Raw genomic sequence first — 27,922 nt, forward strand, 5'->3', positions numbered from 1 at the left:
CTCCGGCCACATCCCGTCCCACCCCTGGGGCTCCTCTCTGGTCCCCCGCCAGAGGCCCCCGGAAGAACCTGCCAGCGGGCCGGAAGGAACGAAGAGCAGGGAGAAGCAGACGCACGCGCGCGCGCCTCGCTCCTTCTCTCGCTCGTTCGCTCGCAGTGTGTCTCTCTCTCAGGGGGCGTCTGCGCGTCGGAGGTTTCCGGCGAGCGCGCCGAGCGTCGGTTGCTACTGTCATCGGGCCGTGGCGCCGGCTGCCCCCTTCGCCCCGAGAGCGCCCTGAGGCCGTCCGCCGAGCCGGAGGGAGGGTCGAGCCATGTTGCGCAGGCGGCACAGGGACGAGAACGACGGTGAGCGGAAGCGGAGGGCGAGATCGCTGCAAGGCCGCCTTCCCCTTGCCCCACGCCTCCTCCTCAAGTAGAGATGCCAGTTATTCTGAAAGATGCTTCCCCTTTGGCAGATGTACATTGTTATAACAATATATTGTATGTTAGTATCGCAGGTGTAACTGCCCACACTTTAATTATGCATATTTTAAAAACTCTGACTACACAGGCAGTCTTTCTAGGTTTGAGAATCAAGGAAAGGAATAACTTTGGTCATATAATGGCATTTAGAGGCCATATTTCATCCATTTGGGTGCTTCCCACCACCTGAACTGCGATTTCCCATTTCATTCTATACACTTGGTTTTCTGGCATTTTTGGGAAGAGGAGAACAGATTCTTCCATTTCAGAGCACATTTTAGGATTATATCTGAATTAAGTTCTATTCTCAAGTTAAGTTTATCCATAGTTTGTTGTTTGCCCTGTTTGCAACTGTGTATTAGTGCTTTATGTTACTTTGTGTTTAGGCAGTGATCAAGCTGTGGTTAACCTCCCCCCCACCCCACTCTCACACACACTGACATGGAAACAAATTACAGGACTGGAACAGAATGAAACCATGGCTGTAACAGTAGACCTTGCTTTTTGTTCAGTTCCCTATGGACATGGGAGACACAGTTGATTTTTCAAAACAAATGAGCTGGGAGAAAGAGTTTGGTTTCCCATCCCCTGTTTTATGGTTGAGATCCAGGTGGGCCACTTTGTACTTGCTAATAATTGCAGAAAAGGGTAGCAGAATCACAAGTTTGGTTAAGTCTTCTGCTACTTAACCAGCCATACAAAGGCAGCAGACTCAATAGACGGGGCAGAATTTTATGTAGATACCTTCAAGGCATCTCCAGAATAAGTTTAGATTTTTTAAAGATTTTTTTAATCCTACCTTTATTATTTTTATAAATAACTCAAGGAGGCGAGTATACCTAATACTCCTTCCTCCTCCTATTTTCCCCACAAAAACAATCCTGTGAGGTGGGTTACACTGAGAGAGAGGGACTGGCCCAAGGTCGCCCAGCGGGTGGGACTAGAACTCTCAGACTCTTGGTTTCTAATCTGTTGCCTTAACCACTAGACCAAACTGGCTCCAAGTTGCTACTAAGTTCAGCTTTATTTGGCCAAATAAATATACCAGCATCTCCTCCTCCCCTTTCGTAGGGAGGAAATGCATGAAGTATTTAGTCTGGCTAGATATTCATGGTATATAACCTGCACATTTTCCTCATAAATAGTGAGATAACCAAGTAATTTAGTTTCTGACTGTAGAGCCAGACAGTAAATTATCTCCCAAGCTGTGGAGATGTTGCCAAAGTGTACGGAAAATATCTTTGTTGCTCTTTGAGAACCTATTTTAAGTTACAGCCCTTGAGCAGACAAGCCTTTTCCTCTATTCATTTTGTGTAACCACAAAACAGAAATATGAGAAATATTTATGAATCTTTGCATAGATTTGTTACATCCCTTTTATATCTGGAAAAGTGAAGCAGAGAGATTTGTCTATTGATTATCTATGAATGCTTGCTCAGTGAACACCAGATCAGTTGTAAACAGATAAAAGTTCTTTGGAAGTTACTCCTGAACCTGCTTAATGATTTAAACAACCAGTTTAGCAAATGCATACACTGTTTGGGGGAATCGTGGTGACAAGTACAATGTGAATGTTAAATCCCTCTTGGGCAAATTTCATTTGCTTGGAGGCAATGTTAGATATAAGTGAGCTTTTCCAATACCGAATGTACCATGAAACTTCCTTCTGGAAGAGTGTCCCGAAATCCTTTGTTAGCCTTAGTAAATACGACAAGGTAGGAAAATTTCTGGGCTGTAGTGCTGAAGATTTCTTCAAATGTAGGACACTTCTTGTGATCAGCAATTCCTTGCTTATTCCAAATTACATATGGCTGTAAGAAAGCTATTATGTTTCTCTTATCCTTTGTAACATCACAAAATAACTTGTTACTCTTATTCAGCAACATATTAAGCTATTACTGTTAGCACCATTAGGCTCTAGGCAAAATATGGATGGAATCCATGTGACTCACTTGGGCTTCCACATAAGCTGATTGTGGGTTTGAGTAAGTTACCCAGATGCAGTGGAAGACTAAAGGATCTCGGCAGCTGGCATTTTCATTTCCAAGCGGCTAGATCAATTAAAATTTTACATGCCCTACTTAGCTGCTGGAACTTGAAAGGAAAAGTCATTTGATTGCTTTCATATTCCCTGATGCTTTCCTGTAAACAGAGATCTTTAAAATGTGTCATGCAGGTAGACCTCACTTAACAACAGTAATTAGGACTGGCAACTCCGTTGCTAAGCAATGCAGCTGTAAAGCACAACATCACGTGACTGCGCCGACTTACCACAGCAGTTCTGGCACTTCCGGTTGCTGTCTTGAAGTGAATCCCATGCAGTCATTAAGTGCAACATCACATGGTTGCCATTTGCAACCTCGTAACTGGCTTTGCTTGTCAGAAGCCAGCAGTGAAGGTCTCAAATGGTGATTGCGGGATGCTGCGACTGTCATAATTGTGCTCCAGTCACCAAGCACCCGAATCATGATCACATGACTGTGGGGATGCTGCAATGGCTGGAACTTTGAGGACCGGTCGTATGTCCCACTCATTCAGTCGTAACTCTGAACAGTCGCTGAATGAGTGGCCGTTTAGCGAGGACTACTTGCATAGGTTTTGATTTTCTTCCATTTTCATCTGAGCTTAACTGAGTTTTGGTCCTCTTCTAACATTCACCCACCTGATAAGTAGGCGTGAATGGTTCCCTAGCCTGTATTTGCTTGCTTAATTGTCCCCCCTCCCGAATCCCCTTTTTTCTTTGGAGTGCGTTAGGTTATAAGACTGACACAAAAACGTGTTTTTGTCTTTAGTTTTACATTTTAAAAAATCTTAGCTTGACTTGGTTTTGGGAGCCTCTTCCTGTGAGTTATTCCTTTTGTAAAATTTTGCTTCTTTGTTTGGCCCAATCCAGGAGTTGAGCCCCCCGTTCAGAAATGTGGGAGTGGAACACGGCATTGGAAGGGGACATCACGATGGGCATCTTTTTACCTTCTGCCACTGGATTCTGCCAAAATAATACTATGCCTTGTGCTTTTATTTTTTAATGTTTCTAATCTATTCAGTTGAAAGGATCCTGGTGCAGCCTATTGGTCAGTTAAAAGAAAAAAGAACAAGAACAAGGAGGTCCCTGTCTTCAGTATGTCGCCAAGGATAAAGGATGGAAGGGAAAGTTGGTTGGAATCAGTTTATTCTAACCAAATTCCAAATAAATAGAATTTAAAAGGAGAATGCCATGGAATTGTGTTATGAATAAAAATTTCTTTTTTTTTTCTAACTGCAGTATCATAAAATGTCAATTCAGTATCTTACAATATGGCATTTTCCTGGAATGAGCTGCCAAAATCTACATATAAGTGCCACATTTTTGGTATTTAATGTTAAAATTGTGACATCTCCAACCTTATTGGGACTTTCATTTTAGCATCTGGTGTTTTGTCTCACTGAAATAGGACAGCAGCGCAAGAGAAGGAGAACGTCTGAAACGGTTAAAGTTGCAGAGACATTGGAAGACTTAATAAGTACATTGGGAGAAGAGGTATAAACGACTAGCAGGTTCATTTTGAGACTTTTGAGGTTTCCCTGTGTGAGAATAACATAAATATTCAAATACAAATGAGGTAACATAAATATATATTTAGAAATGGGATAAAGCTGCAGTGTATGTTTCAGTTTGGGTATTTTTAAAATAGGAGGTTTCTCCTTTATATACTGTCCATCCAAGTATCTGCTGTAATAATTGCAAGAACCATAAGCAAGTATGGCTTAGCAGTTATGTAGAATGTTTCTACCATTATTGTATAATGGGACCCTACCATTTCATATATTCATTTATAAATGGAACCTTTATTGCAGTATGTTTACAGATTGTATGTTTACAGATTGTAATAAATACAATCTGTATTTGTAAATTGTAGTGAATAAATTATAGTAAATTGTACCCTAATTGTAATAAATAAATTAACTAACTTCCCACGCTGGTTTCAGCATGCCATTATTGATTTTGATTTTCTAGTTTTCTTTTCTAATTAATGATAAGAAATGTTCTGTGGCTGCTGAGCTAATCAAGCCCTCCTCATTGGTTTGATTAGCATTCTTCAGTCTTTTTATATTGGAAACTCTCAAAATATCAGCCGTGTGGATATTTATCACTCAGTGGCCTTGTTTGACTGCAGTCCTGTCATGCTCACCATATTTGAATTCCTACTTATGTCCCCTTTATCTATGTAAAGTCTGAGTAATTATGAAGCTTTGCTTCAGTGCAGGAAGAAAATCAGTTTGCAGATGAGGCTTTTATTGTACAATGACAGCACCTCATTCAGTATTCTAGAGGATCAAGAAGATGTCATTGTTTATTTTTAACTTCCTTATATTTTCCCCCCAATTTTTTTCTTTGTGTTATGTGTGTTACCATAAGAAATTCATTAAGGAGGGAGGTAACTAAGAGAAGCGGAGGTGGAGCCAAGATGGCGGCGAGGCAGCAACTGCTGTAGAGAGCTCCTCCAAAGTTTACTTTTTATTATCTTTTACATTTACCCCTCCAACGTGACAGCCTGGTGCTCTTTTATCGGAACCCTCAACGTACAGACAGAATAGAGGAAAACTCTGGGATGCTATTAATCACCATGGGAAAAAGAAAGAAGAGATACCACACACATTCCACAACACAAGCTACTTCCAAGCCCACGAAACAGCTGAAAGTCAACAGCTACCTAACAAGCAGGCAGCCATCTCCTGTAAGTAATTTAATCCCCTCCAATCTCCCCGATGGACACAATGCACTAGCGTGGGATTTACAAGTAGAGATTGAAAGCCAACAACTCATAGATTTCTCCTCTTCTATGGAAGAGGACGCACCCTCCCCACTTGAACAGACTGCTGCTATTTGTTCAGCAGCTGCACAGCTTTCGCAGGATGGGAGTGAGAACACAAACCTGATAAACTTAAAGAACAAAAATATAACTGACTTTTTAACCAGACAGAGCCTGCTGACAGCACAAACTGTGCTTTCCATCTTCGAGTTGCTAACTACAGTTAAAAACAAGGTGGACTCTTTAAAAGAGGCGAAGTGTGCCGTAAAGGCAGTCAGCACGGAAGTCACAGGTAACCTTTCTCCCATTTCAAGAAAGAGAAAGACAGCTAGTAATCAGAGAGAGCTGATTACACAGGTGGAGAAGGGCGAGAAGCAAGTGCCTAGTGGTCATGCAAATAAGGGAGAGAGACACTTAAAGCATAAATATCACTTGCAGCCTAACCAAATTACCCTACAAATATTAAACAACAGTGTAAATAGAGGACGATGGGGATCAAAAAGAGCAATTATCCTATCTTTAAGCCAGCTATTACAATGCGAAAGGCAGCTGGTTGATTTGGAAAAAGCCTAATGACTCCCATTCAGCAGAGGCTGTGAGTGAATTTTACTTACATTCAGGCAGCCCATAATCTCTAGCATGCTGTTTAAAATGTGGCCCTTCCTGCAGCTCTTTTCAATAGTCCCAATACGTGTGTTTTGTTCAGAGGAACGCAGCCCACTCCTAAGCCAGCTGGACCTAGAGAGCACTGTCACCTTAAAGAACAAAAGTGACAACTCAACCTCAGATATCCTCAAGGACACCTTACCAGCTCAGCCCCCAAGAGAAGAGAGCCTAGGCAAACACTCTGCACTGCCTACCGCAAGACAGTGTACAGACGACCTTCTGGAGGGAAATTTGATTAACTCCTTCAGTGCCTTACCAGACTTGGAACAAGCTGACATTATAAAAAGACTGGAGACTCTAGTGGCAACACGTAAAGCAGCTAAACCACTAACGGATCTAGTTCTACCAACCACCCAAGGCAATTGTAATTACTTTGAGAAAGATCTTGATGGCACCTGTGCCCCTTCCCTCACCAGGTGGAACTCAGACATGCAGATCATCAACACAGAGGCCCCTGGAGTAGATCCAAACCCCTTCACTTTGCCCCCAGTTAAAACAGTACAATACTTATTAACTTCAAAGAACAAAAGATTGGATGCTGCGGACAGACAAGAGGAAGGTGTTGATTCCTTGAAACCCTGGGAACCACAACCAGAGTTAGGTGGTGGGTTACACCAGGAATTTGAGACAGATAACTGCAGTCTAACTCACTCAAAAATTGGCACCCCTCCCAGCAGTCCAGGCAAACCTATGCCTCAGGAACCAGAGGAAATTATGAGAAAGGCAGCCTCTGAGGTAGGAAGAAGATCACCGCCCAGGACTGAGACAACCCTTCTGGCCACTGACACAGATATGAAACAACAACCTGTTGGTGCTTGCCATCCTATGTGTAAGCCACCACACAACACACCTGAATCCATACAGCAGCAAGAGAGTGGTAAAGGAAGGCCAAATCTCAACCAGTGTGTCTTTCTAGATACTGAAGGAATGCTGGACCTCATCTTACCTGCAGAATGACTGCAGGAGCCACACTATCCAACTACAGACCTCAGCACAACCTCAGTCATCCCTCCTGACAATAAATAAGTTCTATTCGACTATTGACATGGAATATAGCCGGATGGAAAAATAGAATGTCAGATGGAGATCTATTGGAATTCATCTCCAAGTTTGACATAATAGCATTCCAAGAGACATGGCTAACCACCAGTGATGAGGAAGCTCACTTAACAGGCTTTAGATCCTGGTCTACACCAGCACATAAATTTAACTCAGAAGGGCGGGCCTCAGGGGGATTATGCATACTTGCTAAGGCAGAGCTGGGCTGGCAAGGGCAGCAATTGGTCCTCAGAGAAGACCCCTTCTATCTCCTAGCTATTCAATTCAAATACAAATTATCTGAAGTTGTGCTGCTAAATGCATACATACCACCATACTCTTCTCCCTGCTTTTCCTCGGACATTTGGGTGCAATTAGAAAAGACAGTCATAGAGATAAACATAAAACATTCCAAAGCTACTGTGATCCTACTGGGAGACTTAAGTGCTAGGGTGGGGGCTTCTTTGTATGATTACGTACACTTGGGCATCATACCTGAGAGCTATTTAACAAATGACCCATCCTGGCACTCCAGAGACACTAAAAGGAACATGGACAGCTCCAAACTGAACTCTTCAATATATACTTGCAATCTTTACATCCTAGGAGGCAAAGGCAGTTGCTTTACATATCCCTGTACCTTCCATGCTGGGAATGCTAGCAGTGTCTTGGACTATATATGTCAACAGACAAAAGGAACTTATTCTCAGACATGACAGCGATCATCAACCGATTGCAGTTAAATTTTATGGCAATTCTGATTTAAGATCGCCCACAACACTCGACAAGAGGTTATTTGCTAACCTTGAAGTGAGGCAAGACAGGAGGCTCAAATGGACTAAGGTGGATACTAAGGCAATTTCTAATTTTATGAACTCTGAGAGGGCCCAGTCTTGGGTGAACATGGTTGTTACAACTACTCAAGACTCAAATAGAATCCTTACTGGATATGCCAATTTGAGCAGCACATTAAGAAACTTTTTAATAGACAAACTGCCAGTTAGGAACCGACAGCCCATAAGATCTAATTGGTTCAATCTTGATTGCTCTTGCTCAAGAAAGACCCTGAGAGCAGCTATGCGTTTGGTTCGAAGAAGCCCCACACCAAATAACCACGCCAAGATGTTAAAGCTCAGACACAATTATAAGAAACTAACAGCCATTAAGAAGGCTCAATATACAGCTACAGTTTGGTCTGAACTAGAAGAGTCAACAAAAGGGTCTAACCCAGTCATATTTTGGAATATTGTATCTGGCATGTTGAAGGAGCGTAAGCTCCTACTTGATATCCCCATTTCAGCTTCAGTCTGGGCGGATTTCTACACTACTCTATTTGCCAGTTCCAAGCAGGACTATCCAGAAAAGATGACTACTGAGCCTCTGACCCCTGATAATCTTCCTCCTTGGCTACCAGTGACAGTGACAGAAATTAAACACATCATTCAATCACTGAAACCCAGTAAGGCACCTGGAGAAGACTTCCTACCACCAGAACTTTTCAGGACACACATTGACTGGTGGGCTCCACTACTGGCAGGACTCTTTACATACATAGACAATACTGGCCACATTCCAGCAGGATGCGAACTCTCTATCACAGTTCCCATACTCAAAAAAGGAGACAAGGAAGACCCTAAAAATTATAGACCTATAAGCCTTATTGATATAACTGCTAAAATGTATGCAAAACATCTCCTGAGAAAAATAGAGGACTGGGCAATCGAGAAAAATATACTAGTGGAAGAACAGGCCAGGTTTAGACATGGGCACTCCACAATAGACAATTGCTTCGTTTTACACCATCTCATCACTAAATATACAACTGATGGGAGGCACTTGTTTACATCTTTTATAGATCTTAGTGTGGCATTTGACTCCATAAATAGAGATACCTTATGGAAGAAACTGGCCAAGTTAAACATGGAACCCAGACTTTTATACTTGATAAAGGCCCTCTATACGAATACACGCCTGAAAGTCTGTACTGGAGTCAATGGCTCTCTTACACAGAGCATACCCACCCACAAAGGTGTCAGACAAGGATGTATCTTGGCCCCGATGGTGTTTAATCTTTATGTTAACGACATTCCAGGATTCCTCTGTTCAACGGATGTTCACATGCCAAAGATCCTTAACAGACATATCAATATCCTCTTGTATGCAGATGACATGGTTTTGATGGCACACTCCCAAGTAGGCCTGAGAAGATTAATGGGGAAATTTGGTGCTTACCACGCCTCAAATTTTCTGAATATTAACAAGTCCAAATCCAAAGTGGTGGTTTTTGGGAAAAGACGGGCCAAATACAATTGGCACCTGGATGGGGAGCCTATAAAACAAATAGACTCTTTCTCATATTTAGGGGTGGTTTTTACAGACACTGGGCCCTGGGTTAATCATTACAAGCAAAGTTCTACAAAGGCCACGGCAAGTTCAAAAACGCTAATTAAACTTCTTAGTTACAACCACTCTTGCTCTCTGCTCTCCATCTTGAAGGTCCACAAGGCAAAAATTGCACCAGTGTTAACCTATGGTGCCGAACTGTGGGGCCTATCAAAGGCCTCCTTACTTGAACAAAATCAAGCACGCTTTTTAAGGACCATTCTGGGGACCGACAGGAATATACCCGCAGCAGCAGTAAGAGCTGAAACAGGCACCCATTCCATTTATAGTCTAGCAGTAATCAAAGTCTTTAACTACCGGTGGAGGATTCTCTCAATGGAACATGATAGACTACCAAAAATGTGCCTTGAAGAACAGATGGGCACACCTCAACCCTCCACATGGATCAATCAACTCCTCCAAACTATCGCATTCCTCGGCTTTTCATCAAAATGCTTACTTTCAGCCGGAGACCAGGCCAAGGCAATATTCAAACAAAGAGTCTTGGATGTTAATGCCCAAACAGACATGGAGTCACTTGCACACAATAGGTCATCGAAATGGCTGGCCAAGAATAAACTGTCCTTTTAAATAGAAAAGTACCTGACAATGGGTCTGACTCAATACCATAGGAGAGCTCTTACTAGAGCAAGATTCGAGCAGCTAGATTCTATGGTCAAATATGGACGATTCCACCAAGTGCCTTACCTGGAGAGGACATGTGTTTGTGGAGCACCCGAAGTAGAAGACATTGCACATGTCCTATTTAACTGCCAACTATATGCCCCAGCAAGGGCTCAGTACCTTCAGACATTAATTGACAGAACCACATACTGGGACCGTAACAAAAGACTATGTTACTTCCTCCAGGGCACAAATACGTATGTGGTCAATAGAACTGTTAAGTTTATAGTTAGGGCTGTCCAACTGAGAATGCAATTTATAGAACACATTGGGGTGGCATGTAAAGGTGATGAATTTATTTAAAGTCACATTGTTTCTGTATTTTATTACTTGTTTTATTACATCTTGCATTTTTATCTTACAATTTTATCTCTATTTTACCCTACTGTGTTTTATCATATTTTATCTTACTGTAGTATATTTTATCTTACCGTACTGTATTTTATCTGTTTTATGGTATCATACTTTATATCTTATAGTGGCTGATGCTCAACTTCTTGATATGGTCATTTGACTAATCAATAAAGTTATTCATTCATTCATTCATTGAGGAGGGAAAGAGAATAGCAGAGAAGTATCTTTCAGTTGGTAGCCTTAGGATCGCTGAAGCTGTCATACTGATAGGTTATTTTAATGAGAAGCATCTTTGGAATACATCACAAGATAATGGCTTTCTCATATCTTATCTCCTCAGAGTTGTTCTTCTTTGGAAAGTAACTTAGATGACTTGGCTGAGGTCTTGGAGGCAGATCTGCCAAACTCCAAAAACAAATTACTGAGACTCCTTTGTGCAGTGTATGTATGCAAAACAGTTATGGATATAGGGGATAATACATTACCTACAGTAAAGGCTTTAAGTAATTACTTTGAAAAAGGTAACTTTAACAAAATGCTTTTTTTCTCCTTTATGGAATCAGTGCACGTCTGTTACCACAGAAGATGACCATTTACACAACTCTTGTTGGATTGCTGAATGCCAGGAACTACAATTTTGGTGGGGAGTTTGTAGAAGCGATGGTACGTCAGCTGAAAGAATGTTTGAAAGTCAACATGTACAATGAAGCTGTATATTTAGTAAGTTGTTTTCATACCTTCGAATCTTTACTTAGTTTGGTTTTCAGTGAATTTGAAGAGCTCACCGTTTTACCTTGATTGGGAATTAGCTGAATGTTCTCTTTCTCCAGGTGCGCTTTCTTTCTGATCTTGTGAATTGTCACGTAATAGCTGCACCCTCAATGGTAGCCATGTTTGAGAATTTTGTTAGTGTGACGCAGGAGGAGGATGTACCTCAGGTAAACAACTTTTGCTGCATGGGTAGAGAAGTAACTTGCTGAAATTTGGCAGTGTGGTTGTTGACATTTTTGTAATGTGTTCGTAAATGTGGTAAGCCTCTGCTCGCCTTGTAGTACAGCAGAAGCCTAAACAGTAAGCTGAAACGTTTGGCCATGTATCTTCCGGTGCCCTTGTCCCTGTCACCCGTGGCTTTCAGAGGGAACATAAGTAGGACAAAACAAAATGTTCCTGCCCATGATATGGAAGGGCAAACGGGGCCCTTACCGTTTCTTTCTCAGACTGAAAGTCTGCATGGGAATGTAGCTCCTTAAACATTTCTAGGATTTAAATTTATGGGAAATGTTTTAATCATGCAAATTGGTGCCAATGCCTGACAGATGTTTGCCAGGCCAAGCCTGATTTCATTTACTCCAGAAAGTAAGTATATATCTTAAATACAATCAGAAGCAGCATGTGAAATAGCTCCTTGAAAATCTGATGTAAATAATAGAGCATCAGCACAGTGTAAGGAAAGTTCCAATCGAAGCAAATATTTGTAGCTCAGGGTTGAACTGTGGAGTCCTTGGTGCTCTCTGAGACTTGTTGTTTTCTTGCAGACGTTTCATTGCCAGACTAGGCAACACCTTCAGTGTGAAGGGGGAGTGGGCCTTGCTCTCAGTTTATATACTGTGGCTTGCCCTGCTTGTGTTGGTAGGGGTGTTGTTCTCTCCTTGGGAGTTCTTTGGGCTGTTGTTTGCTGCTTGGTTGATTGCCTGAGTTAATGGTTCCTTGATTATGGTGTATTGTGCTGTTTGATGGTTCATCTGGTGTTAATCCTAGTGTTGGTTTTTGCCTATCTGGGTGTTGATTGCTGGCAAGGGAGTGTACTGGTCTTTTGGCTTTTCTGTTGTCTCTTTTGAATGGTATGTAAATGTTGTTTACCTCAATGTGTCTGTTGATGGCTGCTTTGTCTGAGTGCCAGGTTTCCAGGAATTCTCTGGCATTTTTGGATTTGGCTTGGTTTAGGATGCTCACAGTTTCCCAGTTGAAACTATGGTTGAGTCTGTCCATGTGTTGTGAGATTAAGGAGTTCTCATCATGTCTTCTGACTGCTAGTTGGTATTCGTGGATGTACTCTGCTAGTCTTCTGCCTGTCTGTCCTACATAGTGGCTGTTACAGTCTTTGCATTGTATGTTGTAAATAACTCCTGTTTTTTCTTCTTGAGCTATTGGGTCTTTTGGGTTGCTTAATATGTTTTGAAGGGTTTTAGTTGGTTTATGTGCTATGGTGATGCCATGTGGTTGTAACAGTCTGTTGGTGGTTTCTGAGACGTTTCTGATGTATGGCAGCCTTTTCATAGTTTCCATTGGTTGGGTTGTAGTGGGTTGGGTGGTGAGGCACTTTTTGATAAAGTTGAGTGGGTATCCATTTTGTTGGAAGATGCTGTGCAGATGTTCTTTTTATTTTTTCTGGTGTTCCGGGTTGCTGCAGTGTGTAAGTGCTTGTCTGAATAATGTTCTTACACAGCTTCTCTTGTGGCAGGTTGGATTGTTACTCTGGTAGTGGAGCACTTGGTTGGTGTGGGTAGCTTTCCTGTAGACTTGTGTTTCTAACTTACCATCATTTCCTCTACTGATGAGGATGTCCAGGAATGGTAGTGAGTTGTTGTTTTCTTCCTCCCTTGTGAATTTTATTCCATTAAAGATGTTATTGATGGTTTTGTGGGTTTCTTCCAGTTGTTTCTTTTGTATTATGACAAAAGTGTCATCTACATACCGGATCCACGAACACCAACTAGCAGTCAGAAGACACGATGAGAACTCCTTAATCTCACAACACATGGACAGACTCAACCATAGTTTCAACTGGGAAACTGTGAGCATCCTAAACCAAGCCAAATCCAAAAATGCCAGAGAATTCCTGGAAGCCTGGCACTCAGACAAAGCAGCCATCAACAGACACATAGAGGTAAACAATGTTTTACATACCATTCAAAAGAGACAATAGAAAAGCCAAAAGACCAGTACACTCCCTTGTCAGCAATCAACACCCAGATAGGCAAAAATCAACACTAGGATTAACACCAGATGAACCATCAAACAGCACAATACACCATAATCAAGGAACCATTAACTCAGGCAATCAACCAAGCAGCAAACAACAGCCCAATCAAAGAACTCCCAAGGAGAGAGCAACACCCCTACCAACACAAGCAGGGCAAGCCACAGTATATAAACAGAGAGCAAGGCCCACTCCCTCTTTGCACTGAAGGTGTTGCCTAGTCTGGCAATGAAACGTCTGCAAGAAAACAACAAGGCTCAGAGAGCACTAAGGACTCCACAGTAAGGAAAGTTGTTTGGCTTTCTTGTCCTATATTTTTTTAATTGCTCTGTGCAGATTCAGTACATACTCCCCTGTGCACACTTGTGCAGGATTCTTTTGGCAGTCACAAAACCAACCATTTATGTGCAGAGACTTGTACGCCTAGGGACCTCTGCTCAGCTTTGCACATAGAGTTAGCGTTCTGGAAGCAGAAATGGTGCTTCACGTGAGATTCAGGTCTTTGACCGGATTTTGCCTATAGTCTTATAGCAAGAACTAGAAGTATTCTCTGACTGTGTATTGTCTCTGTTCTTTACCAACAGGTGCGGTGTGACTGGTACGTGTACGCGTTCCTGTCATCCTTACCTTGGGTGGGGAAGGAGCTCTATGAGAAAAAGGATACTGAAATGGAGCAGATCTTGTCCACTGTTGAAAACTATCTGAAGTAAGAAAATGAATGTTGCTTTGCATCATTATGTGTTACCAGAGTATGAACACAGAACCTTGTAGGCCTCATCCATTGACCCTGAAGGCAGGACCGGGACCAACGGGTGGGAAGTCCTGGAAAACAGTAGGCAGGTCGTGCTGCTTAAGAAAGGATCTGGAGCGATCACGGAGCTGGCAAGAGATTTACATCAGCCTTGTGGCTGTATGATTCTTCGAGCGACTTTCTATGAAAAGAAATGCCTGCTACATGGTGGCAGAGCCAGATGTCCCCAAAACCTAGTTGGAATCTGGTCACTGAAAGCGCATACACCCTTTTAAAGCCAGGTGCTTACTTCTTTCAAGGGAGTGCCTCCTGCCCACTGAGAAGTACTCGCTGGTTTGAATAACGTGCTGGTTCCTTCAGACTCTTTCTGAGCTGAAGTACAAATCAGTCATTAGCAGTCCTTAAAATGGTTGTGTTCTTTTATGGCAGACGGCGTCAGAAGACTCACGTGCCCATGCTACAAGTCTGGTCTGCTGATAAACCACATCCACAAGAAGAGGTGACTATAATTAGGATTTTGAATTCCTGTCCTCACGCCCATCTGAAGAAAGGTTAATGCAAATGCCGAATTCTAGTGTTGGCTCCATGAAGCTGCCCCTGTTCCAGTGAGAAAGTCCTGTCAATGGCTTGTCCTGCCTTTTTCTGTATTCTGCATTTCCCCCCGAGCTGCCTTCTGAGAAAATTGGGAAGGGGACTTCCCACAGCACACCCCAGTCTGGGTTCGGGAATGTCCTCGCCTGCCAAAGACGAACGTGTCTGATGGATGCTTTTGCTTTCCAGTACTTGGATTGCCTCTGGGCCCAGATCCAGAAGATGAAGAAGGATCACTGGCAAGAGAGGCACGTTCCGAGGCCGTACCTCGCTTTTGACAGCGTGCTTTGTGAAGCGCTGCAGCACAACCTGCCTCCTTTTGCGCCCCCGCCCCACACGGCGGACTCCGTGTACCCGATGCCGAGAGTCACTTTCCGAATGTTTGACTACACCGATGATCCCGAAGTGAGTTAGTGCGGTGGGGCGGCAGCCGTGTAATGCTCCGTCTGCTGGGAAATGAAGTGTCTCTGTCTTTGGCGGTGTCCAGATGGTCTGTTCCTTTGCCTCCTGACCTTTCGGTTTGGGCCGTTACTTCGTCTAACACTAGCCGAGACCCAGCATGTTGCTTGGCGTTGTTTAGAAAGGCTGAAATAGCTCAGGGTTTGCTTCCCTTCCTAAGGGCTCCCTCTGCCCCGTGCACCACTGCTTCTGGTGGCGCTGTCCGTTTGAAAAGGCTGCTTCTGAAAGAAAATACTAAGCATCCCTGGGCTTCTAGAAGTAGTTTCCAGCTCGCTGGCTTCTGGCCTGTTCCTTTCTTCTTTCTTCTTCTTTCTTCTTTCTTCTTCTATGGCAGTGAAAACCAGAGTGAGGCAGCTGAACTTTCTATATGCTGAAAAGTACATTATAAATGTTAAATCCCCACAATCAAGCTCCTCTATTAAATTAACCCCTGTCGTTTCTTTTGTCAGGGCCCAGTTATGCCTGGGAGCCACTCTGTGGAACGATTTGTGATCGAAGAAAACCTTCACTGCATCATCAGGTCCTTTTGGAAAGAGAGGAATACATGGTAGGGCCCTTTGCCTCCATGTGCATTTAATTCAGCCTCCCCCTTGGATGCCCTCCTTCGGATTATTATTAGTGAAAAGCAGACAAAGCATTTTTTAAATACATACGGGTAAATCATTGTCAGAATTTCCAAGCAGATTGGATGCACTGGCTGAAATTCTGTTGTAATTTGAGATATTTTTAATTATAGTTTGCAATACAGTAAACGCATTTCTGCACAAATCGGTTACAAGTTTGTCCAGCAAAGCTGAGGGTAGGAAGTCTCCATTCATAACCGGCTGTGTTGCACTGCTGTCAGAGAGAGAGAGAGAGAGAGAGAGAGATAAGGAATGCCTATTTGGAAAATTAAATGGGTCCAATTAAACTGCAAATAGCCTTAAAATATAAAATTTGAGTATTTGTGGAGAAGAATGGGCTAGAAAAATGATATTGGTCTGTTTGCCTATAGTGAGGTGTTCTTGTGTCTTTGTGTGTCAACACTGTAAAACTGCAGATTTACATCCATCTGTTTCTGAATCATGTCAGATGCTGTGAATAGCAATTTCCCTATTTGTTAATGGCTAGATCTAGCTCTGTCAGATCTGTTTCTTCACCCGTCCTTCCCAAGAGGGACGGGCAGGGCAGAGTCACAGAGCCTTTGGCAGCTACTCCCCAAGACCTGCTGATGAAGCCGGAGGAAGACAGCCCCAGCAGGGAAAGGAGCTCTTTGACGGTGTGGTCCCGGCACACACAACAGAAAGTATGATTTTTGCAAGGTGCCTGCCTGCTTCCTGCCTGGCCTTTTTATTCTGAGTCACATACCTGTCTTTTTCCGTAGCGCTGCCCAATTAACAAGCTATCCAGGAAACAACAAGATCCCTCTGAATTACCACGTTGTTGAGGTAAGCACTGTATTTATCCTGTCATTTTTCCTTACCTAGTGCCAGTGGTCTTCCTCTCTGATGATAGCTCTTCATCTCAGAGTGGAGCTTGGAATGGCCTGTTTTGAGATTGGACCATTTCTGGTAGGCTTAGAAAGCCCATTGTGGGACTGGAATAGGGCATTTCAGCAACAGCTTTTTCTGACAGTGAAATAATCTCCACGCCTCTGCTGTTGCAAGTTTATGTTTCGTATCGCTTTCGTATTTTCCCCAGGTCATTTTTTCTGAGCTGTTTCAGCTTCCTGTTCCGCCTCACACCGAAGTCATGTATACCACACTTTTTATTGAACTTTGCAAACTTCAGCCTGGATCTTTACCTCAAGTTGTATCCTTTTTCCCAAAAGTCTCTTGTAGCAGTTAACACCTTTTGATCACAAAAGGAATGTTCTGCTTTCAGGCATATTGTAATTAAAAATTATAACATGAACTATTTTTAAACCTTAATTGAAAAATAACAGCTTGCCCAAGGTACAGAAATGTTGTACATGCGCTTAGATACAATGAATACTATCTGCGTAGATAGGTAAGTAAGGACATTCTCACCTAAATTTTCTGAGGAGTTAGTGACTTGGGCTACTTCGCCTCAGCTAAATCTCTGATAGTTATGAACACCTCTGCTTTTACATGCCTTCATATTTTAAGGTCACTTCTCTCTTTTAATTATTATTGAATTGAAAAAAAGAAAAAGTGCATATACATTTTCAAACAGAAGTCAGTAACAATTGCCTCAGTTTATGCTGCAGATGACAATAAGACAACTCCTTTGAGATTGCCGGGGGTAATATTTTAGTTCTTGGTGATATGAATGGTGTTGTATCCCCTCTTCTAAATAAGTGAATTTTATCAACAAGAAACATGAGTAAACTTACTTAAAATGTTTCAGATTATATGACATTGTTATCTCTCTTGGATTTCCAATTTCTTGTTGACTGATTTTTTTTACACAAACGTAGCATCGTCAATATCCGCAGATGGTAGCTCAGTAATTGTAAAGTTGAATAGAGAAGTCCCTAGACTGAATAAATGGAGTCTTAACGAGCTACTATTATAAAACAAGTTTAAATTCACAGCAATTCTTGTTAAAAGGCTAAGTGGTTTTTTAAATTTAGATTATGCATCCTGACCAGAAATATATGAGATATACAATCAGAAATACTCTAAACATTATATTCTAAAACCAGATTGTCCGTGAATTGCCTTTGACAATCTGAAATGGATTGAAATAGGCTCTGGCCCTAATTTTTTTTTTTTTTGGGGCATGGATACAGAGTATTTATAAAGAACAAAAAGCTAAATTTATTGTGAATGGTCTTACTTCACAGCAGTATACTATACCAAAGTGAATAAGTCAAGGTTGTCACCTCTTTCTTTATTTTTACTAGCATTAGAACTATTGCCAATCCAAATAGGTCAAGGAAATAGAATCCCAGGAGTCAAACTAGCTGTACAAGAAACAATTAAAACTATTTGCTAATGATGTATTAATAATTGTTTAACTTATTGTCATCCGCAGCATAAACTGAGGCAATTGTTACTGACTTCTGCTTGAAAATGTATATGCACTTTTCCTTTTTTTCAATTCAATAATAATTGAATTGGTAATGGTTTGGTGCCATGGTACCAAATTAAGAAACAGGAAACTTTAACTGAATTTGAAAACCTTATAACTCATAATGCTGAACGTTTGTTAGGCATGATTTATAGTCTTTTGGTGAAACATGACTGAGAATCTGAGCAAGTCAAAGACTGTATAGCTAAATGGATGCAAAATTTCAATGAAGTCATGGAAATGGAAGAGTAGTAATTTCAGTGGAAAAGGACTATCAGATCTACCTCAAGTATTATACTTAGATAGAATTGGTATTTTACCACTGGTACATTACTCCAGCCATGATTGCTAAAATAAATGATTCCCTTCTGCGAATTGCTAGAAATGCAATAAGCAGATCCCTATTTCCGTACGTGGTAGCAGTGTTGCAGTGCCCAACAACATTGGAAATTAATTCACTGCAGAATGGAACACAGTTTGAAAAGTGTAATTTCATTTCATGCTGAGGTATTTTCAGTAAACTTACCGAACCGTACATTTGTTCAAAGTACACTGAACTAGTATTGTAAACGTTAACAGCTGCAAGGATTTTCTGTACTTTTTAAGAGAATGATCCCCTCTATGGAAGAATGGCTAACCAAACTGTGGGAATGTGCTTCAATGTTCAGAATAACTTCATATTTAAAAAGTAAATATGATATACAATTCAATCTTATTTGGCAACTATTTCTAGATTATAATTCTGCACATGAAATTGTGCCACATCCAAAATTTAGGGTTTAGAGTTATATTTTAATTCAACATATAATCTACATATCAGTTACAGTATTCTTCCAATGTATTGTTCATTATTTATAGGTTTACCAGTGTTCTGTTACTGATTTCAATTCTGCTAATCAAATAATTTTTAAGTTCAATCGAGGCATGTTTTGACTATAAATGGGATATAAAATATATTAAGTTTTTAATCATGTGGTAGACTATATTAGCCATATGCTATTTTAGACTTGTTATTATTCAAGATATAACTATCTGCCCCTATTTTATTGTTTTACTGGTTTTTTTCTTTCTATTACCTGCATCATATATTCTTTATAATCTTGTAAACATATATTTGAAAAAATATATAATAAAAAATAATTAGTATCAAATAAATTATTTCTTCCAGTATTATCATCTGAAGCTTCCCTATCACATTCATAATCAACTAGTTAGTGCTGACTGCAAAGTTAGATTGCTGATAAAAAATTCATATTATTCAGATCTAGAAGAGAGCTACCCGATTATTATTAGGTGTAAGGCTGTGCATTCTTTGCAAATGATTCCAAAAAGGTGCTTTGGAATATGCTGCGTCTGAGTGCAGCAGCTCTTGAATGCAGCCACCCCTCTTTCAGGTCGGAATTGTTTCACAGCATCTCTGTCAAAGCATTTGCAAAGCATGCAGGCGCCTCTGAGATGGCTCTTCAGAAGATTCAGTTACTGTAAATGATTGGACATTTTCTGTCCTCCGGTTTCTAAGAGTTTGCATCTCCTCAGACTTGGCAGTCAGTTCTTTTATTTAAAAATATAAAATTCTGTTCTCACCCCTATAGGTGGTATGTGTCTTCCTCAACCTCGGGTCCTCTACCAGAGGCCTGGGAGTTTGAGGGTTCTGCGCAGTATCTTAGCTGTTCCTAGCACTGCACTCTTCTGCACAGAGAGCTCTGGTGTTGGAGCCCCTCTCCCAGCTTGGGAGTCACAGCCCCAAGTGCCCCTACCACCACTGGGGCCACTTTGGCCTTCACTTTCCACATCCTCTCTAATTCCTCCTTCAGGCCCTGGTACTTCTCCAGCTTCTCATACTCCTTCTTCCTGATGTTGCTGTCACTTGGCACCGCTACATCTATGACCACCGCTGTCTTCTGGTCCTTTTCTACTACCACGATGTCTGATTGATTGGTCAGTACCTGCCTGTCTGTCTGGATCTGGAAGTCCCACAGGATCTTAGCCCTGTCATTCTCCACAACCTTCTGTGGAATCTCCCATCTGGACTTGGGAGGGTCTAGCCCATACACTGTGCAGATGTTCCTGTACACAATGCCAGCTACTTGGTTGCGCCGTTCAGTGTATGCCGTTCCTGCCTGCATCTTACACCCTGCCGCTATGTTGGACTATCTCTGAGGCCTCTCTGCACAGTCTGCACCTTGGGTCCTGTCTAGTGTGGTAGACCCCTGTTTCTATGGATCTGGTGCTTATTGCCTGTTTTTGTGCTCTGATCAGTGCCTCAGTGCTGTCTTTTAGTCCAGCCCTTTCCAGCCACTGGTAGGATTTCTCAATTTCAGCCACCTCAGCTATCTGTCGATGTTACATCTTATGCAGGGTCTTGTCTTGCCATGGCAATTCCTCTGCTTGATCTTCCTTCCATTTCTGCTGCTGCCTCAGGCATTCTCTCAACAGCTCATCTTTGGGTGCCATCTTACTGATGTGCTCCTAGATGATCTGGGTCTCATCCAGGACAGTGGCTTTGACATTCACTAGACCCCACCCTCCCTCTTTCCACTTGGTGTACAGTCTCTGGGTGTTGGACTTGGGGTGGAAGCCTCGGTATATTGTGAGGAGCTTCCAGGTCTTCACATCAGCAGCCTCCATGTCCTCCTTTGGCCAGCTCACTATACCAGCAAGGTATCTGATGACTGGCAGGGCATACATGTTGATGGCGTGGATCTTGTTCTTCCCATTGAGCTGGCTCTTCAGGACCTGTCTTATCCTTTGGTGGTATTTGGATGTTGCTGTCTTCCTTGCCTCCTCATCATGGTTCCCATGCGTCTGTGGGATCGCAAGGTACTTGTAGCTGGTCTGTATGTCTGCTATGTGGCCTGCTGGTAGTTCCACCTTATCAGTCTTAAGTACTTTCCCTCTCTTTACTACCATCTGGCCACACTTCTCCAGTCTGAATGACATCCCAATGTCCTCAATGTAGATTCGTATCAGGTGGATCAGTGAGTCGATGTCTCATTCACTCTTAGCATACAGTTTGATGTCATCCATATAGAGGAGATGGCTGATGATAGTTCCACTCTTGAACTTGTATCCAGTTCTTGTGATAATCTGGCTGAGGGGGTTCAAGCCCATGCAAAACAGCAGCGGGGACAGTGCATCACCTTGGTATATGCCGCACTTGATGACCACTTGTGCAAGCTGCCTTGAGTTGACTTCTAGTGTTGCGTTCCACAGTCCCATTGAGTTCTTGAGGAAGGTCCTGAGTGTCCTGTTGACTTTGTATAGTGCCAGGCATTCACAGATCCATGTATGTGGCATTGAGTCATAGGCCTTCCTGTAATCAATCCAGGCTGTCCTCAGATTGGTCTGTCTAGACCTTGAGTCTTGGGTGACATAGAGTCTCTCTATGAGCAACTGGTGTTTGGAGCCTCTGGTGTTATTCCCAGTGCCCTTCTGAGCTGTGCTCATGCACTGACCTATATGGTCCTGCAGCTTGGTGGTTATGATGCCTGATAGGACTTTCCATGTTGTGGGGAGGCAGGTTATTGGTCGGTATTTGGATGGTGTTATCCCCTTGTTGGGGTCTTTCATGATCAGCACTGTCCTACCTTGTGTTAGCCAGTCTGGGTGGGAGCCTGCTGCCAGCAGCTGGCTCATCTGTGCTGCTAGGCGTTCACACGCTGCTGTCAGTTTCTTTAGCCAGTAGGTGTGGATCATGTCTGGGCTAGGTACTGTCCAGCTCTTCATGTTCTTGACCCACTGTTGGATGTCTGCTACTGTGATGGTGACTGGTTCCTACTCTGGGAGATTTCTGTGGTCTGTCTGAGGTCCTGCAGCCACTTTGCACTGGTGTTATGTGTCTTCTCTTTCTCCCATATGTTCTTCCAGTACTGTTCAGTTTCTGCTGTTGGTGGCTCTGCTGTTACTGTGTTGTTGCACTGCAGTTGGGAGTACACCTTGGATGGTTCTTTGGCGAACAGGGCATTTATCTTCTTGGCCTCTGCTTCTCTAGTGCATCTCCTTAGCCTGGTAGCCAGTGCTGTGGGCCCCAGTCTCCAGGGCTTCAGATGGAGTCAGGCCCTTGTATTTTTTCAGTAGCCAAGTCTTATCCTTAATCTCCACGCCCTTCTGTAGTTCCACCAGCTGGCTAACTTCTCTCCGAGTTGCCTTGATCTGTCTGTCTGTCTGTCTGTCTGTCTACCTATCTGGACATAATGTTGATAATAGCATTGCAAAATGAAATGATTTTGATACGTAAAATTTACAGATTCTTTTTCCCCCATCAAGGTTTATTAATTGGTTTTCCCATCATCTTAGTAATTTTGAGTTCCGTTGGAGTTGGGAAGATTGGTAAGTGTTTGGTTCCGGTATACGTGTATGCACTACTTGTGTATGTGTTTGTGTAAATTTTCATTTCTGGCAGCCATCTAGTTGGTTTGGGTTATGCTTGTTAGGACTGTGCAGTGCCTCTGTTCAAACACAAAGATGTGTTTTGGAGTATTCTGCAGTGCTTATATAGCAGCACTCCACATTTTCCTGGAAGGCATGGCTTCTGATTTCTCTCCCTCGTGATATCGGTGCCATGTGCCATTTCAGTTCACCCTAGGACCTCATTAATCCCTGGATGAAAGAGCCCAGCTGGCTTGTAATATTGGGAAATGGGTGGCTGAGCTGGATGGCATGGACTTATTTATTTATTAGATTTATCCACCAACTAATCTTGTTTAGTGGGACTCTGGGCAGCTTACAATAAATAAAAGAATAAAAATTCATTATACAATAGAATATAATAAATGTAAAATGTAAAATATACAATATACAATATAAAATATAAAATAAATATAAAATATAAAATCCAAGATGGTCATGATGGAATTTACGGGGGCCACATCATGGCACCAGCCACCTCCATGATCTACTGTCCTCCCTCTCGCCCCAAGCGAGGTGGCAAAGCCAGGTCTTAACTCCTTTTCGAAAGGCGGGGAGAGTGGGGGCCAGCCTCACCGCTGGGGGTAAGTTGTTCCAAAGGGCAGGGGCCACGGCAGAGAAGGCCCTCCTCCTGGACCCTGCCAGTTGGCAATCCCTCATGGACAGGGTCCGTAACATGCCCTCTCTGCCTGATCGGGAGGGACGGGTCGATGTAATGGGGATGAAGGGGTTCCTCAGGTAGCCTGGCTCCGTGCCATGTAGGGCTTTAAAGGTGATAACCAACACCTTGAATTGGACCTGGAAGTATAAATAATACTAATATTTCAATAAATATAAAATACAATAAAATCCAAATAAGGGCAGATCAAATTCAGCTCATAAGGAATAAGGCTGGTCCTTGCAGGGCTAGGGAACTAAGCAGCCCCAGGAATGGCTCTTCCTCTCCCCACTCCAAGCATGGTGACAAAACCAGGTTTTCAGCTGTTTTCTGAAGTCCAGAAGAGGGGGGGCTAACCGCATTTCCAGGGGAAGGATGTTCCAAAGGGCGGGAGCTGCTGCAGAGAAGGCCTGCCTCCTGGACCCCACCAGATGGAATTCTCTTGCAGATGGGGTCCGTAGCATGCCCTCTCTGCATGACCGGGTAGGACGGGTTGATGTGACAGAGATGAGACGGTCCCTTAGGTAACCTGGACCCATGCCATGTAGGGCTTTAAAGGTGATAACCAACACCTTGAATTGGACCTGGAAGCAGACTGGTACCCAATGCAGCTCGCAAAGCAATGGTGTAACATGTGCCGATCTCGGGGTACCAAGAATTGCCCGTGCGGCCGCATTTTGGACCAGCTGTACCTTCCATATACTCTTCAAGGGTAGCCCCATGAGGAGCGCATTGCAGTAGTCTATATGGGAGATGAGCAGGGCATGAGTGACCGTGCGAAGGGTCTCTCAATCCAGGAAAGGGCATAACTGACACACAGTGATGAAGTTGCGCAAAGGCCCTCCTGGCCATGACTGCCACCTGCTCTTCAAGCAGGAGTGAGTCCAGTGGGACCCCCAGATTCTGCACCGGGTCTGTCTGGGGCAGTGCAACCCCATTCAGCACTAAAGGTGTTAAATTCCCAGATATCCAGGAGCCCCCGACCCACAACCACTCCGTCTTACCAGGGTTCAGTTGAAGCCTGTTGTTCCCCATCCTGACCCCCACAGCCCCCAGGCACTGAGAGAGGACGGTCACAGCATCACTTACTTCACCCGGAACGGAGATGTATAATTGTGTATCATCGGCATATTGATGATACCTCTTCCCATGATGACGGATGATCTTGCCCAGCAGTTTCATGTAGACGTTAAGAAGGAGCGGAGAGAGTACTGAGCCCTGCGGCATCCCACAAAGGAGGGGCCATGAGCTGGACCTCTCACTCCCTATCAACACTGATAGGGACCGGCCCTGGAGGAGGGAGGTGAACGAGCGCAGAACTACGCCGCCCACCCTGAACTCCCTGAACCTACCCAAAAGGATACCATGGTCGATTTTATCGAAGGCCACTGAGAGGTCAAGAAGAGCCAGGATAGATGCACTGCCTCCATCCCGCTCCCACCAGAGATCATTCATAAGAGCGACCAGTGCCATTTCTGTTCCGTATCCGGGCCTGAAACCTGACCGAAAGGGGTCTAGATAATCCGTTTCATCCAGGGTCCAGTGATGGTTTCTTGAGGAGGGAGTGCACCAGTGGCTCTTTAAAGGCCACCGGAAACACCGGTCAAACACCCCCTCTCTCAACCTTCGCCTGGACCCAACCACGTGTCACCTCCTGGGCTGCCTTCACCAGCCAGGAGGGGCATGTGTCTAGATGACAAGTAGTGGCATTTACAGCTTGGAGGGTCCTTTTCACTTCCTCGGGTCCAACAGGATCAAACTGTTCCCAGATAACAGTTAAGCAGCAGCAGCCGAAAGCCAAGGCCTCGATGGGTCTGCTTTCCAGGGCCCGGGTGCTAGCACAGATGGCTGGAACACGCCACCAGTACCAAACACCGGGGGCGTCTTCCCTGAAGATGGGCTGCCCTCTGACTCCCACCTTGACACCCCTGTCCCGTCACCACCTGAATCGAATGCCCTGCCCTAAATCCCCCAGAGCTCCTCTTCCTATTTCCCCCAGATCCCAGCCCTCCGGGGATCCCTGGTTAGGGGTCCCTCCACCCAACCAAACAACCAAACACAGCCGGGCAATCACAGGGTGGTGGCGAGTTCCCCAGCACTTCAGCTCGTGCTCTCAGTGCTGAGGACACCCAACCAACCACCCCCACGTTCCCCCCCGACATATCTACCACACCCCCTAACCAGCCTCTCTCACTAGCCGGTGGGGGTGCCTCACTCGCTCTGCCCTCTCCTTGACTCTCACCCAAGGAGAAAGGACCCACGTACAAACCTCAGTCACTCCTGGGCTTCCTATCCGTCTCTCACAGCGGGTAGGGAGCACCCCATTCAACACACCGAAGGGACTCCAGCTATGATCTTTGCTCTAGGTGGCTCACTTGCCCACTCCAATCTTTCCTTTGGCGTCTTGTCCACTGAATGTTTAATTCCCTATTTCGATGGACTGGGGGCTGATGCTGTGCCTCCGCTGTTCTGAGGGGCTCCAACCCAAATCTGTCCGGTTGCCCGAAGGGATCTCCATGTCTGGCTGCTATGCCACAACTCTTGGCCTTGTCAGAGCAACCTGTGCTGTCAGGCCACTCTGCCACACCTCCGCTGCTCTGTCGCTCCCCCACTCTCAGAAGCTCCATAGGGGTCCGTACGGGTCGGTCAGGGAGATCTTCATGGTGCTTGATCACTATGCACCTTCTGGCCTCACCACCTGCGCCCTTGCCACTCAGCCACCACATCGCACATCCAGCACTCTGTTGCTCCACCACTGTGGGGCACTCCGCGGGGCCCCGACTGGGCTCCCTAGGCTGTCTACCACTCTCCAACCTGAGTCCCCCAGGCCACTCCAGGGTCTCCGGGGCACTCAGCCAGTGCACGCCTCCCAGCCTCGACACAGCAACCTCTGCCACTCAGCCACTCCATCACTCTGGGGAGTCCCTGCATGGGTCCAGCTAGCCTCACTGGGCCACCCTCCACTCTTCAGACCAAGTCCTCTGGGCTTCCCCAGGGGGTCTCCAAAGAGCCTGGGCGCCATGTATCCCTAGCTTCAGCCGCAGCTGTCTGTCCCGTTCAGCTGCCACGCCATCCCGAGGTGCCGCTCCGCTGCCCCGAGGTGCTCCGCCGCCCGGGGGGGGGCTGTGGGGGTTCATCCAGACTCACCAGGACACCCTACAAGTCCTCTGGGTTCTCTAGGTCGCCCCTGGGGGTCTCCACAGTGCCCAGCTGCCACAAACCTCTTGCTGCGGCTGCAGCCATCCGCACTGTTTGGCCATCACACTGCTCCAAGGTGCTTCATCACCCCACTGTTCCGGGGGGCTCTGCGGGGCTCAACTGGCCTCCCTAGGCCACCACGGACTGGGTCCTCCACACTTCCTACTACCACCGCTGCCGTAGCCACCCACTCAGTTCAGCCGCCGTGCAGCTCCTGGGTGTTCCGTGGGGTTCCGTTCTCCTCTCCGGGCACACAATTCGTTGGCTAAGGGGGTCGGGGCAGCCCCAAACGTCTACCCCTGGACCATCATCCAGCAAGGTGAGCAAGGCAGGCAAGGAGGGGGTCCCCAAGCAGCCAAACAAGGAGCCCTCTTCATGCCGGTAGCCAGCATGGGCTCCCGGTTGCCATCTTCCCTCTGACTTAGCTGCGCTAACCTCATTGCCCTGCAGCATCAGGCCCAGCTCTGGAGCTGAGTCTTGCTTTGATCCATAGGAAGGCCATGTCACTCCTCAGAAAACTCCTCTGTTCTTGGGCAAGCTCTGGGGCTCTTTCCTTGGCACTATTTAGTGCCGTTTGTGGGTGGCCTCCTGTGTAGTGGCATCCATGCTCCAGAGTGTCATATTTTAGGCACGTGTTGGAAATTCACCTCTTTACCCAGGCTTTTCCTGTATAAATGCTGAAAAATTGTTTTCTTTCTCTCCCCTGACCTTTTTAATGAATGTTTGATTTAGTCGTGTTTTATATTATTTCAGTATATTGCTTTTGTATATTGTATTGCTATTTGTATTGTAAACTGTTGTGGAATATTTTGCCACAGAGTGAAAAGATATATAGATGGATAGATGGATGAATTGATGGATCGATAGAAAAATATCCCAAGTGGGGAAAAATCCTGCATTACAAAGTTTATGTATTTTCTGACCCCTTTAAATAGTTGAAGACACCTTTTTACAAGCAATTATTGTGGATTATAAGTCAAACTCCAGTCCTATATTTCCATAGTATCCTAGAAACTGTGATGCTATAAATCTCTAGAGAGCTATCTTATGAACGTGAAAGCTACCTAGTTGCCACGTATTCTTATAAGTCTTTCTTTATCTTTTTTGTGTATAGGTCAGATTGTCTTTCTGAGGATCTTGACAAACCCAGGCCTAAGTTTGTACGAGAAGTACTGGAAAAATGCATGAGGTGAGTGAGAGAGATCAGAATTTGTGCACGTCATGCTGTTTCTCTCCAGGGTAAGCAGTGTTGTGCAAGAACCGAAAAAGAGTAAGCAAAAGAAATTAAAGACAGGAGGAAATAAAAAGAAGGGGAAAGGTTCCAAACCCTGTTTACACCAACATTCACTGTATCACAGAGACTGCTTTTGATCTCTCAGCTTGTCTCCTCCCTCATTCAGCTGCAGCTTCTTTTGTAATTGGTAGTTTTCTATTCATTCTACTTCGTATTCCATCTACATTCATTCAGCATCCAGCCATTTGTGACCC

General features: G+C 44.3%; 1 protein-coding gene across 2 annotated transcripts in view; it reads left to right on the top strand.

Moving 5' to 3' along the window:
- The first annotated feature begins 248 nt into the window (after positions 1–248).
- The window catches only part of LOC134491209 (nuclear cap-binding protein subunit 1-like), a 38,557-nt gene continuing 10,883 nt past the window's right edge, over positions 249–27,922 (top strand). Inside the window, exons 1-14 of one of the 2 annotated variants that reach the window (XM_063294792.1) lie at positions 249–344; positions 3,893–3,978; positions 10,716–10,816; positions 10,939–11,095; positions 11,206–11,313; positions 13,940–14,061; positions 14,536–14,605; positions 14,887–15,102; positions 15,606–15,703; positions 16,520–16,583; positions 16,837–16,947; positions 17,081–17,145; positions 22,438–22,500; positions 27,549–27,623. In XM_063294792.1, the coding sequence (XP_063150862.1) occupies positions 311–344; positions 3,893–3,978; positions 10,716–10,816; positions 10,939–11,095; positions 11,206–11,313; positions 13,940–14,061; positions 14,536–14,605; positions 14,887–15,102; positions 15,606–15,703; positions 16,520–16,583; positions 16,837–16,947; positions 17,081–17,145; positions 22,438–22,500; positions 27,549–27,623 (1,370 nt within the window). In that variant the 5' untranslated portion in view covers positions 249–310. The remainder of the gene's footprint in view (positions 345–3,892; positions 3,979–10,715; positions 10,817–10,938; positions 11,096–11,205; positions 11,314–13,939; positions 14,062–14,535; positions 14,606–14,886; positions 15,103–15,605; positions 15,704–16,519; positions 16,584–16,836; positions 16,948–17,080; positions 17,146–22,437; positions 22,501–27,548; positions 27,624–27,922) is intronic. The other variant, XM_063294793.1, reaches the window with a different exon arrangement.

This window comes from Candoia aspera, chromosome 2 (genome assembly GCF_035149785.1).
Source record: "Candoia aspera isolate rCanAsp1 chromosome 2, rCanAsp1.hap2, whole genome shotgun sequence".
NCBI classification, from domain to species: Eukaryota; Metazoa; Chordata; class Lepidosauria; order Squamata; family Boidae; genus Candoia; species Candoia aspera.